Source organism: Podarcis tiliguerta (genome assembly GCF_965153285.1).
Source record: "Podarcis tiliguerta genome assembly, chromosome: 6".
NCBI lineage: Eukaryota > Metazoa > Chordata > Lepidosauria > Squamata > Lacertidae > Podarcis > Podarcis tiliguerta.
Genome location: NC_139539.1, coordinates 47054003 through 47069394, shown reverse-complemented (window position 1 = coordinate 47069394; position 15392 = coordinate 47054003). Strand labels below are relative to the sequence as shown.

The following is a 15392-nucleotide window of genomic DNA, read 5'->3' as shown; positions in this document are numbered from 1 at the left end:
ACATCATCACTCCTGCCCTGAAAGAAATCCCAGAGCTGTGCTCCCTGCCACCATTACATGCAAAATGTTGTTTAATGCTGGGAAAATATGAAATTCCTGCAAGATATACAGTGGTACCTCGGGTTACATACGCTTCAGGTTACCGACTCTGCTAACCAAGAAATAGTACCTCGGGTTAAGAACTTTGCTTCAGGATGAGAACAGAAATTGTGCTCCGGCGGCACGGCAGCAGCAGGAGGCCCCATTAGCTAAAGTGGTGCTTCAGGTTAAGAACAGTTTCAGGTTAAGAATGGACCTCCAGAACGAATTAAGCACTTAACCCGAGGTACCACTGTACACAACCCTTAAGGAAAGACACCTAGAACGTATTAAACACAGTAGAAACAAATTTATTGTGCAAAATATTGACCAAATAACATGGTAGCCTTAGAAAATGATTATCTGTGTTTTATTTGTCTTGTGAATGTGCATAGAAAACCTATAACCTGTACCTAAAAGCTAGATTTGGATTTTAACCCCCCCCCCGTTTCCAATAATAATAATAATACCTTTATTGTCAATGTACAACCTGTGTACAATAAAATTAACTGAGCCTCCCTCCCCCCACCCAAACACTCAATCTCATTGAACTCTGTGTGCTTGTCGCTGTTTCCACACAGCTTCTTATTCAAACCACCAGTTTCTCATCTGGAAACCTGCTGCATGACAAAGACCACCCTAGTAAAGGTTTCTTCCTGGCTACAAAATTTTACTTACCATACTTAGTCCAATTCTACCACAAAGAATCCACCAAACTGCAAATCCTGGCAGCAAGTGTGTATTCCCAAGCCTCAACCAGGAATTCTAATTCTTCTTCTTCTTTGGCGATCACTCGTAGCCAAGTAAAATTGTCTTTCATAAAAGCCTAGTTCCAGCTGCTTACCTGTGAGTCAGGTCAAGAAACCTAAGAAAGTAGCACCCTACTAATAGTTCCTTTAAATGAAAAAAGATAGTGTGCCACATGTGATGGCACAGGCTATAGCCTGGGTAGCAATGGCTGCTTACGTAGCAAAAACTCCAAGGCCTTTGAAAGGCACTAGTGGTCAGAGGGGAAATCTCAACAACATTTCTGAGCCGTGGAGGAAAACTATGCAGCTCCAGAATTTGTCTAACCAACCCCTGGGGAATTTTCTTAACCGACCCCAAGACAGAAGCGGAGGCTATTATAGATTCCGTTAGCTAAACTGCACACTTGGGATGAGGACCCAAAGGACTGCATTGCCTCATGGACCACTTTCTGGTGGCCACATGCTAATGGTGGGTGGGTCCAACAGATTTGATTGGTCCAAAAGTTGGTCAACCTACCGATGCAACTTCATACAATAGACCACATTCCAGCTATGCGAACAACAGGGTTTCTGCACTAACACCACCCCATCTCTGCATTCAGGAAAGCAAGAGGCACTGCCACCATTCAAAGGCACATTCTAGCCAGGCAAAAGCACCTGAAGGGCAGGTAAGAAATCTAGTTTATCAACAACATGAATATTTGGAGAGCAGGAAATTGATGTTCGGTGTCGAGCGATGGGTATTCAGCGCAGGCTTGGTGCTACTTTTGAGGGAGAGCTTAGTTATTACAAGAAATGGGAAATTGTGGAAATTTTGTGATGGAAGCAAATGGGGTGGGGAGGGAGGTGAAGAGCGGGTTGTTGTGCACCAGAGAAGAGAATGCATGTTTTCTCCCTATGTAGCTCACTATCAACAGAGGTGGTACATTAAGCCGAGTGTGAGATATGCCATTGCTGTAAGTCTAGGAATAAAGGAAGTTGCCTTATACCAAGTCAGGTTATTTGTCCAGCTAGCTCCAGCTCAGACTAGCTTATTCCAGAAATCCTTGTCTTAGACTCTGTGAAAGGATTCTGTGGAACTGCAACAACCCTTCATGTGGATTATTGGACTCTAAGAACAGACAGGTGGAATAGATACTTATACATGTATGGACCTTGTGCATGAACTGACTAGAGAATGAATTGATCCACTGGGTCTTCTGCTTTTTTTGTTGAACTTTATGAGACTTCCGTTGAAACCTACAATTTGATACAATGAATAGTATACCTTATTTATTCAAAATCACACCCGGTTACGTCCTGTGTGTTTATTGAGTATGTTTCACGTAGCCATAGGTTTGTTGTTGTTGTTTATCTACTCTGACTTACATCCGCTTTCCAGGGTCTTGGGCAGAAGCTCAGTCAGTACAGCATGAGACTCTTCATCTCAGGGTTGTGAGTTCAAGCCCCACATTGGGAAAAAGATTCCTGCATTTGCAGGGGGGTTGGCTAGATGACCCTCGTGGTCCCTTCCAACTCCATGATTCTGTGATTTGTTGCCTGATCCCTTTATGTGTAGAAGCCAGGGATCGAACCTGAGCCTTCTGCACACTCATAATGTGCTCTGCCACTAATCCATGCAGCCAGTCTGTGCCGCTGCTCAGCTCCCAGCAGGGGGAGGCTGCCCTGCACATGCTTAGAGGTATTCAAAATATTTCCACTTTCTCTATTGATTCACTGACTGATTTTGGGCTAGCCACTTAACCCTGCTCTTTCATGTTCCAGTGAAGCGGTGACCTCAAACTTCTATAACACACGCGCACACATCATTCCTTAAGAATAACAACAACCCAGCCTTCACCCTTAGGTTCCAGGGCAGGTTACAATTAAAACTTAAAAACAATTTGAAACAACTTACAATCACAGAAATAAGGTGGGTCTGCTTCCAGGGACAGTTCAATGTATGGGATATGACCTATAAAGCCCTACCCAGCTGAGGTCCAAGCTATCTGCTGCTTCAGCTGCTTAAGCAACAAGGTCTAAGAGCGCTCTCATGTTGAGTCATCAGTGGGAGTGATGGGAGGCAAAGCTCGTTCCATCAGCTCTGCTGAAAGACAAGCTCCCCCAGGCACCTCCTAGTCTTGAATGAAGCCAGCTAGTCATTTTAAGAACTGGTGCCTGAGTTTGATTCCCTGCCCCCTTCCTTCCACATCCTTTTTGCCTTGTGTGGCATAGCATATTCTTTTTAAGATTGTAGGCCTGCAAGGCAGCGTTGAGGCAGGGGCTGTCTTGTTTTAATGGATAATATATAAGCCACTCTGGGAGCCTGGCTGGGTTTTGATATCTTCAGGCAGGCTCTTCTCTTGGTCCCATCACCCTCCAGGACAAGCTTCATAGGGACACAGAAGAGGGTCTTCCCAGTGGCTGCTCCCAGACTTTGAAACTCCCCACTCCCCACAAGAAAAGGTGGTGTATAGTATAATGATGATGATGATGATGATGCTGATGATGATGTTGGACTAGGTGACCCTTGGTGTCCCTTCCAACTCTACAATTCTATGATTCTAAAAAGAAAGAAGGAACTGGTGAGGGAGTGAATCACCATGAGGAGAGCACAGGCATTGGACAGGTGAGGGAAGAACAATTCCAGAAGCACAGAAACCAGGTGAGTATAACTCATGAAGTTCCTAGCTTGTGGGTGGCTACACATCTAATTACTGAAGCATTTCAGAATCTAAGAAACTATGAAACATTGCTCAAAACCAACCCCATTGCTTCTATGCATCTATTTTCGAAGACACAGTAGTCATGAAGTCCTACTGCAAACATGCAGGCAGCAAGTTGTTGATCCTGTTTTCTGGAAAAGCACCCTAGATTCAAGCATGAGGCTCAGCCAAGCACTTGAGTCCACCTGATCAATGAGCTGGAAAATTGAATCAGCATATTTCCAGAATGCTGGAGTCCTAGTATTAGCATGTACTTGACCTAAAACAAAACAAAACGTCACTTTGACAAAACACGGCGCAGCACACAAAACACAGAATCAGGTGTCAACAGAAGGCTAAATTCAGCTGTTATAAATACTAAGGATAGGAGAAAACAATGGGGATGAGATATTGATTCCAGTGGGTTCTGATGGGATCCAAGACTCAAATGTACTGTCTCTTCTTACGAGTTCTAGTAATCTGTTTCACAATAACCAAAGCAGGACAGAAAGGTAACCCCAGGCAGAAGTACCAAGCCACCCCTTTAATCTGGGCCTGAAACCAGTCAGAATAAATGCCCAGGGCCACAGTGAAGGTGGCTAGCAGATAAACAATCAGTCCGTACGTCATGTGGACGAGCCGGAGGCGACCCACGGACGAGATCCTCAGCAGCCGAGGAAAGCGAAGGCAGAATCCACACAAGACCTGCCCACAAGCTGCCAGGAGAGTCAGGAGGCCCAGAACACTGTGCCAGGAGACCAAGTGTGGAAGCTCACTCCGGTTCTTGCTGGAGACAATGAAGGCCAAGCCCAGTGTGGCAGCCACAAGGGCCAGCGTCTGGGCAGTCCAGTGCAGCTGCACTTTCATTTTGTGGGAGCAGGAGCAGAAGAGGAGGCCCTCTGGCGAGAAGATCAGGATGGCTTCCGTCAGGCACAGGCAGAACTGGGAATACAAGAACCCATTAGCAACCTAGCAGTGGAGCCCGAGTCACCTTCCCAATCAAATAATCTTCAAAACAACAAGCACAGAAGCACAGCCAAAGCTTTGGAACCAGTTATGTACTTAGTCATAGCAGGCAGTAAGCCTCTTCCTAACTGGCACCACTTCAGACTGCAGACTGGATGGTTTTTAAGTTAAAAGTGGAGCTATACCCTACACCTTCCATTCATTCACCACTCAGGGCAGCCAAGTGTCAAATAATGCATGCTTGCAATGCTCCAATAGCTAGTAAACTCCCTGTACACTTATGACTAGCAGTTCAGGGGAAAGTATTCAGCCCAGCCTTCTCCCCTGCATGTTGTTTTTCTTATATCCAGGTATGGGTGTTGATGATGGGGAGTGTTGTTCATTTTTCAGAACACACTTCTCATTTGCAACCTGAATTGACACAGTCTGGTGTGGCAGGGGGAGCTCTTCTGCCAAATACATAAACGGGTCTCATGAGTTGGTGTTTTCTAGGGGGGCTTATAACATACCAAGAAGAGTTGCACAGGGTTGGCATTGGGAGTTAGCACCACTGGGCATCTGCTGACATCCTTGTGCAGAGGAATGCTGCTGACCCTGAGGTTTCCTGGCCCAGGTGGTTCTCCTCCTCCTTGCTGTCCCTGCTGGTTCACCTACCAGCAACATCCTTCTCTTACTATGCATCCTCCCTTGGGGTGGTTGTGCAGATTGGGTCCATAGGGAGAGGCTAAGCAAATGGGCAGGACTGGCAGTGACCAGGAGGAGGGGCATCCTCCCATTGGCACTCCAAAGCCTGGTGCTGGTTCTGAACTTGCTGGACAATTTTGGGCTCTGCTACTGCTTCACCTATTAGGCCTAATAATAATAATAATAATAATAATAATAATAATAATAATAGATCTGAGGATTGGTCAAGATGCCAAGTCTGGCATGTATTGGCTGCATCCTTTTTAAAGAAAACATATGGTCAACCTACCATTGAAACTACCTATCTGTTGCTATTTGCACAGTGGCCCTGCAGTGGAATAACTCATTTTCCTCCAGCAGAGGAAGAACAGAGAAATGAGATGTACATCTACAGTGTATGCTTAAAAGCAGTTTTAATTTGGATTAACTATCACAGCTCCCTGAACACTGGGAAGTACAGCTTTATGGCAACAGCTCTGTAAAGGCATTGCTAGCACATAACATTAATCCTTTGCATATGCACTCACAGCGCTGTCTACAGTCATGGTGGGCTTTCAGCCATGCTCCTCTACATGCCTGAATTAGATGGCTGGGGGATCTGCATGAAGTGTGCAGCCCTACACGTCTAGCTTTGCTCTTGAGATTTGTGGACATCCCACAGGGTGGGGAAAGATACCAGTTTTTCCCCCATGACACTTTCTCTTTACTTCTTGGTATGCACTTTAGTGCTGAATCAAAAGTACAGGTCACTATCATACTGACCTGCCTTACCAATCCACAGCTTCTTTTAAAAGCTGCATAACGTAAGACGTTGTGGCCTTTATTTGAAATCCAAACGTTATTGGCTCCTGGCTGAGAGCAAGATGTTCACAGAGAAGCTTTGATATAGGGCAGTACTTTCATTCTTGGCAATGATAGGCATATTTGACTCTTCAGATGCAGCATAACTGCTGAAGGAAGATTCAAGGGGCCAAGCTAGGAGGTGCCATTTTGCAACAAAAGAAAAGTTATTTATTGCAAGTGCGTGCAACAGACTAGCTGCCAAGACTCTAGATGGTTCCAGTCTGGGGTTTATTTATGAGACCATTTTAATCCCATCTTTCAGTTCCAAAGAAACCTCCAAGGTGGCTTGTAAAAAAATAATGCACAAATTAAACACAACAATTTACTAGAATATAGTTCAGTATTATGAGTACAGAGACTATCTGCTAGGGAAATGGCATGTGCAATCTTAGGTTACGAACAGCTAATCACTTTTTCAGGAGAGTGGGAGCAGTTTCTGTCTAGTGGTGTCACCACTTGTACATATGTAATGCTGTGGGGAAGGGGAAGAAAATCTTTGGCAGGCAATTTGCTCCTTTTGTCAGAGGAGAGGCATCTCTGGAGATGTCCCCTCTTTAGCAGTAGAAGGCACATGCATATTATTATTGTTGTTGTTATTATTATTATTATTATTATTATTATTAAATATTGAAATAGCATACAGAAAGCTTTGCAGAGTTTTTTCTTTCCTAAAAGAAGCACAAACACCAATCCGCTACAGCAGATAAAAAGAATAGGATAGGACAAAAAGAAATGTTATTGCAAGAACAATAGCCTCCCCAATTTACCTTTATTCTGTTTGATAGCTTGACAGCTCAGCACAATGCTGTAACATAATCATTTACTTAGTACATACCCAAGAAGCACATGAAGGGGAAAAGTGACTCGAGGTCAGAAGTGAAAAGACTTCGGGGGTTGGGGTGATGTGACAAGGAGAATGATGCTGGCCATAGTATGTCATTGTAAAAGCGTGGGGGGAAACCACAAGGATGGGGAACATGTAGCCTCCCAATAGTCAGCAGGGCCACTGGCCAGGAATGATGGAAGTCCAGCAACATCTGGAGGGTCACAGATTCCCCATCTCTGCCTTAAAGAAAACCCCACTAAGCATGTGTAAGAGAGTCCTATTGGAGCCATTATCGCAAACGTGCTTGAAATATAGCCACAACGAAAACACATGTCCGTTTAGAAGTGCTGGCAGAGCTTCTGGAGAGCATTTTGGATTTTAGCAAGTACCTCCCAAGGCACTGCAAATACAGGTTTATCTGAAAGGCTCACTACAGGGAGAAATTAATGTGTGCATTGTCAGCTGCGAAAGGAGGACAGAAGCCCTTCCACCTCTCTAAAAGATTAGAGTGTGTACACATCTCTAGGCTTTCTGCTATATTCTCCCTAGGCAAAAACAGACAACATTCCTCAGATGTACTGAATAAGCAGGAAGCAACTTACTGCTATTGACATGAACGCAGGGTGCCAGGAAAACAAACCTATAAGAAAGAGAGAAAATGCTTAGCCAAAACTGTGTTCCAGTCCAAAAACAAACATGACTTCAACAACAGATTTGATTGCAGCAGCCCCTTCAAGCTAGGAAGTCTGATCTATCATAACCACTATCCACGTATATTGCTCATCACTGCAAGTTTTCCAAACATATGACATGTGGAAGGAATTCTTGTTAATGCTTCTTGCAAGAGTATCAGATGAGGCAGTGTTTGCCATAGCTTGGACCAACCTGATCTGGACTTTTCAGACTCACCTCAATATAAAGTCAGTACCTGTAGCGGCAAACAAACTTTCCTGATAGGCATCTTGCCCACGATGGCCACTGCTACTGCTCTCCCCCTGCTATAAGCACCCACAAGGGAACACAAAATGAATTTTCAATTTGTGCAGGCCTAGCCAGAATCCTGTATCTGTGGACTGTGTCCCTTGAAGCATCCTTTGCAACAGTCAGGGATTCTATGGCAGAAGTGAAGGGCTTCTTAAAAAGTCCAGTGAGCATACAAAGACTTCTCCAACCATATGAAACTTTAGAACTTCTGCTCTATAGTAGGTGGATTCCCCCCCCCCCATGTTCCTGTTCTATTAAGACTAGGGTTAGAAAGATATTCTAATTCAAAAGCTGGAAGGAGGAAAAGACTTTTCCCAATGGGCAGGCCTCAGCTATTCCTTTCTAGTTAAGGAGAAACAAGGGGTGATATTCAACTAAGTTTTACCCAGAGTAAACCCACTGAAATTAATAAACATGGCTAAGTTAGGTCCATTGATTGTAATAGCAGTGCTCTGAATAAAAAAACTTAGCTGAATACTACCCAATCTTCCTAAGATACAGCATGAACCACTCAAACTCAGTAGGAATCAGATTGTAATTGCATATTAATTGCCTCGTTGATTTTAGTGGAAGACTTATGCATGTGCTTAATTCCAATGGAAGCTCTCCATTTCAAAGTGCTTAGCTGTGGTTGACTCATGCCCAGTTATTAAAAGCATGTATAAAAAGCTCAAACCTAAAAAAAATGCCAAACTATGTTAACACAGACAGACACAATAGGACTGCCGGATCAAAATTTCAAAAACAAGAGCCTGCAGAGATCTGGTGTGACTGCCCTATAAAGTTCACTGAAGCTGCTGGATTCTGAAATAAGAAACATCCATTATGTACTATAGAGCTGTCATGTTCTAAAATAAGACTTCCAGCAGCCAGAACGGAAGATAAAAAACCATTCCAGACTTCACTAGAAAGGACTCGCAAAAACACCCACACTGGCTATTAATAAATTACAAAAGGCAGCTATAGCATTTAAATGATTGCAGAAAACTAGGCAGAATATAATGCTATGTTAAAATATATGGGAACAAGCTTGAGTAGCTGTACTGAACTATGCAAATGGGCCAGACAGAGTAGCAAGCTGGGAAATTATGCCCAGAATTTTGGCTTCCCATTGAAGTAAATGGGACTGAATTGCTCAGTTAAAAGCTTAAGTCCAATACCTTTCATGAGGTTACAGTCATGGATTTTAGAAAGCCAGAACATGGATATCCTTGCCCTCTTACAATACAAAGCCCCAGCTAGCTGTTGTATCCCCCTCAAAATATTATGAACTCCTGTATTTCCATGTAGGAAAAGACATGTGTATACAGGTATTGTCATATGCAACAGTTAAGCACATGCCTTTTTCCTGCCATGTATACGAGCCACTGTGATGTAGTGGTTAGAGTGCTGGACTAAGACCTGGGAGACTGGGGTTCTAGCCCCAATCACTCAGTCATGAAGCTAACTGGATGACCTTGGGCCAGTCACTGTACGTCAGGGTAACCAACCAGGGTTGTTGCAAGGTTAATATGGAGAGTCATGTATGCCACCTTGAGCTCCTTGGGGGAAAGGTGGAGCATTCAGAGGCCATAAATTAAGGTTACCAGATTTTTTTCAGTGAATACGGAAACACTTTTCAACTTCCTACTAAATAGATATAGAAATAGAAATAGATTTTGTCAGGGGACTGATTTGTAAATCTGGGGACTGTCCCTAGGAAACGGGGATGTCTGGTAACCTTACCATAAATGGCTTCAGCTTAGCATAGACACACAATAATCAGTGAAAAGATGCACACTGCTGCTACACATGCAAATCAATATGGGGGCTGCACAATTTTACATACACCTAACTGGTATGTATGTATGTATGTATGTATTAATTATTATTATTATTACTACTACTACTACATAGGTTAATAACATTTGAAGTAGCTCCACAAAGTGGCTTATACAAGGGTGTAAAATCTTTAATCCAACAGTTTTTGAGCTCATTGCAGAAAGTGACAGGGATATCTTGAAGCAAGCTGGGTTGGGATTACTGTTTCAGGTGAACTACTTAGACAAAGCTCCATTTAGAATTACCTGTGCATTATTCAAATGTGGGTGCAGTATGGAGAATAATTGTGTCTGGGGGTTGGCTGTCCATTCACAAGTGTGAAACTGCAAATGGAGCAAGGACATCTGGCTAAACTGCTACTACAGCCAAGCCAATGCTGTGTGCACATTTGTTTAATGCTTCTTTCGGTGGTGATAGTGGCAGGTCTCCTGCCTGTGTGTGTAGTCGCCTTGTTAACATCCCTTCAACCACCCTGTCAAATCACTTGCAGTCCGCTCATTTTTACATCAATCATCGACCTCTCCTTCTTGCAAAGATCGTAGAATCCCTCCTGTGTGTAGCCTGGAAAGGTAACGGGAACCTAAAGCTTTCAACTCTGCTAAAGCCAAGCCCATTACTTTCAGTGGGTCGACTCAGAGCAGGCCTAACCATGGGGAAAACGCAGGGAGCAGAAGCTCCAGCGCAAGAGCCGCTTAACCTTGTGAAAGCGAGCCATCGGGTCCAGCAATTGGGTACCCTAAAAACGTGGCCGTGGCGCACGTCTTCCAAGGCGCATCCTGGGCCAGGAGAGGAACCGGTGCCCTTCCCCCCTTCGTCCCGTTACTTTGCCTTGGGAATGGAAGCGGGAGGGAGAGTCAACTCACTGGTGCCGGGCCTGGAGAGCAGCAGCAGCAGCGCGGTGGTGCCCAGCGCGGCGAGGTGCGCCAGGACCCCGCAGCCCCGCCGCAGCCAGCGCAGGGTGCGCCGCTCCGCGTTCGCCGGGGCGCCTGACATTGCAGAACGCTTCCGCCTTGGGCTGTTGTTACAGGCGGGGAAAGGAGCGGGCAGGGTGCGGCTTGCTGCAGGTGGCGACGCACACCTGTCGGGGAGGGAGGCGGAGCCCAGGCCACGGGGCGGGTCTCTCGGGGGGAGCTGAAAGGGAATCGGGAAAGAGCCACCGTGGGCGCGGCGTGACCACTTGGTCTCACCCGTTTCGCCTTGAGGGCAGGCAGCAGATGCGGCTCCGTCCTGGGGCAGGCTTCGTCTCTCCCCACCCGCAACCCATCTCCATCCCCGCCATAATAATAATAATAATAATAATAATAATAATAATAATAATAATAATAATTTATTTATACCCCGCCCATCTGGCTAGGTTTCCCCAGCCACTCTGGGCGGCTTCCAACAAAACACTAAAATACAATAACCTATTAAACATTAAAAGCTTCCCTAAACGGGGCTGCCTTTAGATGTCTTCTAAAAGTTTGGTAGTTATTTTTCCCTTTGACATCTGGTGGGAGGGCGTTCCACAGGGCGGGTGCCACTACCGAGAAGGCCCTCTGCCTGGTTCCCTTTAACTTGGCTTCTCGCAGCAAGGGAACTGCCAGAAGGCCCTTGGCGCTGGACTTCAGTGTCCAGGCAGAACGATGGGGGTGGAGACGCTCCTTCAGGTATACTGGACTGAGGCCCCAAAGGAGTAAGGCTTCTAGGGGAAAGGGTGTCGTTTTCAAGTAGGGTGGAAATTCCGCAATTTCTCACCTTAGGAAGGATAGAGTTGGAAGGATATTAGTCCAACCCCTTGTGATGCAAGAGTCCCAGCTAAAGCATCCTTGGAAGATAGGCATCCAACCTCTGCTTTAAAACCTCCAAGGAGGACTCTCTCCACCTTCCGGGAGAGTTCAGTCCACTGTTGAACAGCTCTTACGGTCAGAAAGTACTTCCTGGTGTAGCTATGCGACCATGGGGAGAAAGGGGGCTCTGCTAATGCACGGCCCTATATGTGTGGCTGTTTCCAGAGGACCCTGAGCATTCAAACCTGATTTGCTTGCTAGGTGGGGCAGGCTATATTTAATGAGCATTCATTCCAATTTGTTTGTGGGGAGGTTAGACAAAATTACAACAAGCAAATATCCCATACTTTCCAGTGCATTCCCCCGTCACCAAAAGTTCAATTTTGGGGGAAGCAGGTTTCCATTCTGAAGATACCGGAGAACTAAGAGCACTATTGTGGGATCGGTGCCTCTTATGCACATGGGTTTTTCACTGTCCAAGTGAGATTGACATTATAAAAATGCCAGCCTGTAAACGCCCCCCCCCCATTTTATCAGGATTTCCTCTTGTACAGAAATTTTGTTAAATAGAAATAGCCTGTTCTACAACTGTTCCGCAGTGTTCCACCCACTGTTCCACAACGCGGGTGGTGCTGTGGTGTAAACCACTGAGCTTTGGGCTTGCCAATCGGAAGGTCAGCAGTTCGAATCCCTGCGATGGGGTGAGCTCCCATTGTTCGGTCCCAGCTTCTGCCAACCTAGCAGTTTGAAAGCACGCTAAAAAGTGCAAGTAGATAAATAGGTGCCACTATAGCAGGAAGGTAAATGGCGCTTCCGTGCGCTGCTCTGGTTTCTCCAAAAGTGGCTTAGTCATGCTGGCCACATGACCCGGAAAAACTGTCTGTGGACAAACTTCGGCTCCCTCGGCCAATAAAGCAAGATAAGTGCCACAACCCCAGAGTCATTCGTGACTGAACTTAATTGTCAGGAGTCTTTTACCTTTACCTTTACAACTGCCCTTACTGCTGGTGTGGGAGCTCGTAGGCACTTTTTGAAGCGTTGTGGGAAGATTGTAATGTGTGTGGTGAAGATATGGCAGCAACACAAGAGGTATTGCATAAAACCTCTTTATCAGAATTGCAGTATAACTGGGTATCAGTCCTGTGCAAGACCTCTGTATTTATGAAAAACAGCACTGATGTTGCCCTTCCCATTCAGCTCCTCCAAAGCACAAGCCTTAGTTTCCCTCCTGGCAATACATGAGAACTAGGGATTGGTAATGTTTCTCCTGGTGCGCTCGCTCTCTCTCTCTCTCTCTCTCTCTCTCTCTCTCTCTCTGTGTGTGTGTGTGTGTGTGTTTAAGGTGCATGCAAGCAAGTACAGATTTATATGCATGCATGTGGTGGAGGGAAAGAGAGTAGTGATTGAGGGAGCAGTCAGGAAACATTGCACAGAAACAGGTCATCAAGGGTTGCACACTGCTGTGGGAGAGGCAGTGGAATACCTTTGAAAAATCTAAGGTTAAAAAAGGTGTGTGTGGCCATGTACCGACAGGGAATAGAAAAACTGAATCTTAATGATGCATTAGTGACATAAAGTCTCTGTCAGGAAGCTCCAGGCCTCACATGGAACAAGTCTATGGTAGAACAGCCAATCTGCACTTTCAAATACAACAGGTACCAGATACACCTGCAGTCTTAGCAGTTGTGAATGGCACAAATAAATTTAAATGGCTAGATTTTATTCACAACAAATACTGAAGCACAAGTCTAATTCTTTGCTGGTCGCCATTTTCATGTTGATTGCAGAAGTAGCCATTTAAACGCATGCCGCCGTTTGCAATTGACAACTCCACACGTGTATTTTGCTCTTCAAACAAGGCTTGTACCAGAATTCAAAATGCAAATTGTGAACCAGCTTTAAAGCCACAGCAGGGGAAATGCACAAAGGCGGCATAAGAGGCCTGCTTCACACAACCAATGGGTGCATTGTGTGGGTCTGGGGCAGTTTGTCATGCAATGGAGGCTGCAACGCTTGGCATGCTTAGGAATAAAAATGCATGGGATCTGGCTGAAAGCATCTTGTTATTTCCCCCTCCATACTGTGGGGAGAATACAGACAGTAAGATACCAATGCATGGATGTGGGCCTGAAGTCCCCAACCTGATGCACATATGCACCACAGCACCTTCAGCCACTTCCCTTGTGACCCACTCAGCCCCCTTCTCAATTTTATTTTTAAAGTTGAGCTGTTTTTGTTTGGGGTGATTGTCTTTTCTTGCGGAGAGGCACGATGGCTGCTTTTAAAAACTGTTTCATTTGTTTGGGGAGTACCTGAGCATCACCAGTCTTCTTCAATGAAATGCGTGTTTTGTGGTACCCACAAGAGTTTCTTAGATTTCAAAATGCATCCCTGGGCCCAGAAAATGTTGCTGCCTACCCGACGAGGCCTCATATCTTGACCAACCAGATGGTGAGAATTGTCTAACACTTCTGCACCTGATTAAGAGAAACAGGAGACTGGTCTGCTTCTTCTAACCACTTGGCAAGGCAATATAGATGGGCAGCTTCCCAAGTGCTCATATGCACAGATACACTGAGTTGTCACTTGGTTAACTGGCCATCTATCTGTCCTGCCAAGTGGAGAATCTTACCACACTTTTGCACCTAATCAGAAATCCTGTGGCCCTCCAGGTGTTGCTGAAGAACTACAGCTCCTATCATCTGTGACCCTTGGGCCATGCTGACTGGACTGATAGTTGCTGTAGTCCCAACTATTCTGTGGCACATCTCATCTTGCTGTCTTTGGGGTGGGGGCAAAATGGCTGCTTGGCCACAGTGACTGCCCCATATCTCTTGACCATACCCTATGGCATTCAGCAGTGCCCCACAATGGCCAGACACCGATTGAAAAGCTGTGGAAGAGCTCTCCTTTGTCAGTTTACAGGTGACACTCAAATCTCTGATTCATCATCTCACATCACTTCAGAAACCATAAAATGGTGTCTAGCAGCAGCCAGAACCAAGAATGTAGTGAAGGTGCTTAAGTAATACCCCCAATGAGTTCTTTGGGCCTTGCAAGTTTTTCCCAGTGTGTGTGTGTGTTTTACACCTCAGGATTATTACCAGCAGCAATGTGGGTGTCTTTTCCCCTCAGGGAGGAAGAGTAGGCACATGAGAGGATGGCTGTTCTCTCAGAATCAGCCCAATGAGGCCTATAAAAGGCTATGTACACACTGTACTTCCCTCCCGCCCCCAAAAGAATCATGAGAACTAGTTTGTTAATGGTGCTGGGAATTGTAGCTCTGCAAAGGGTAAACTACAGTTCCCAGGATTCTTTGCAGAGAAACGTGCTTTTCATGTATGGTGTGTTTGTAGCCTAAGTGTAGTTAAAAATGTGCCAATTGTACCACCGACAAATGGAGGATTCATATTTAGAGGAGGGGGGGGGGTACCTGCCACCAAATAAAAGCATAAGAAGAAGAAGCCCCTTGTGTTGGTGAAGAGGATGGATGTAATAAGTGGCTCTGGGCTTCACACATTTTCCATCCTTAATAAACAGCCAGCGTCCTGCCTGAGAAACCAGCACCTCTCCTTTAACCTCCACTGCAAAATTAATTATTGCTGTATTTGCACTATAGGCACCAGCCACCTTGAGCGGTGAAATATCAGGATACAAATTTAACTAATAAAATACAGTGGTGTCTCAGGTTACAAACGCTTCGGGTTACAAACTCTGCTAACCCGGAAGTAGTTGCCTCAGGCTGCGAACTTTGCCCCAGGATGAGAATGGAAATTGCACACCAGCAGCACGGCGGCAGCAGGAGGCCCCATTAGTGAAAGCGCACCTCAGGTTAAGAATGGTTTCGTGTTAAGAACAGACCTCCGGAACGAATTAAGTTCGTAACCCGAGGTACCACTGTACTAGGAGAACCCCTTTGAAGGCTAAGTGGAAGAACGGAAGTCCCGACATGCTGTCTGAAAACATTCTAAAAGGTAAAGGTACCCCT

The 15392-nt window shown here is 45.4% G+C and overlaps 1 protein-coding gene across 1 annotated transcript; it reads right to left on the bottom strand.

Moving 5' to 3' along the window:
* Window positions 1–368: 368 nt before the first annotated feature.
* CYB561D1 (cytochrome b561 family member D1) lies at window positions 369–10628 on the bottom strand (the record flags this gene model as incomplete). Its single annotated transcript, XM_083447766.1, has 3 exons — window positions 369–4453; window positions 7433–7470; window positions 10499–10628. The coding sequence occupies 3 exons, from the start codon at window positions 10626–10628 to the stop codon at window positions 3956–3958; spliced, it is 666 nt and encodes a 221-aa protein (XP_083303892.1). The 3' UTR covers window positions 369–3955.
* Between the last annotated feature and the right edge of the window lie 4764 nt (window positions 10629–15392).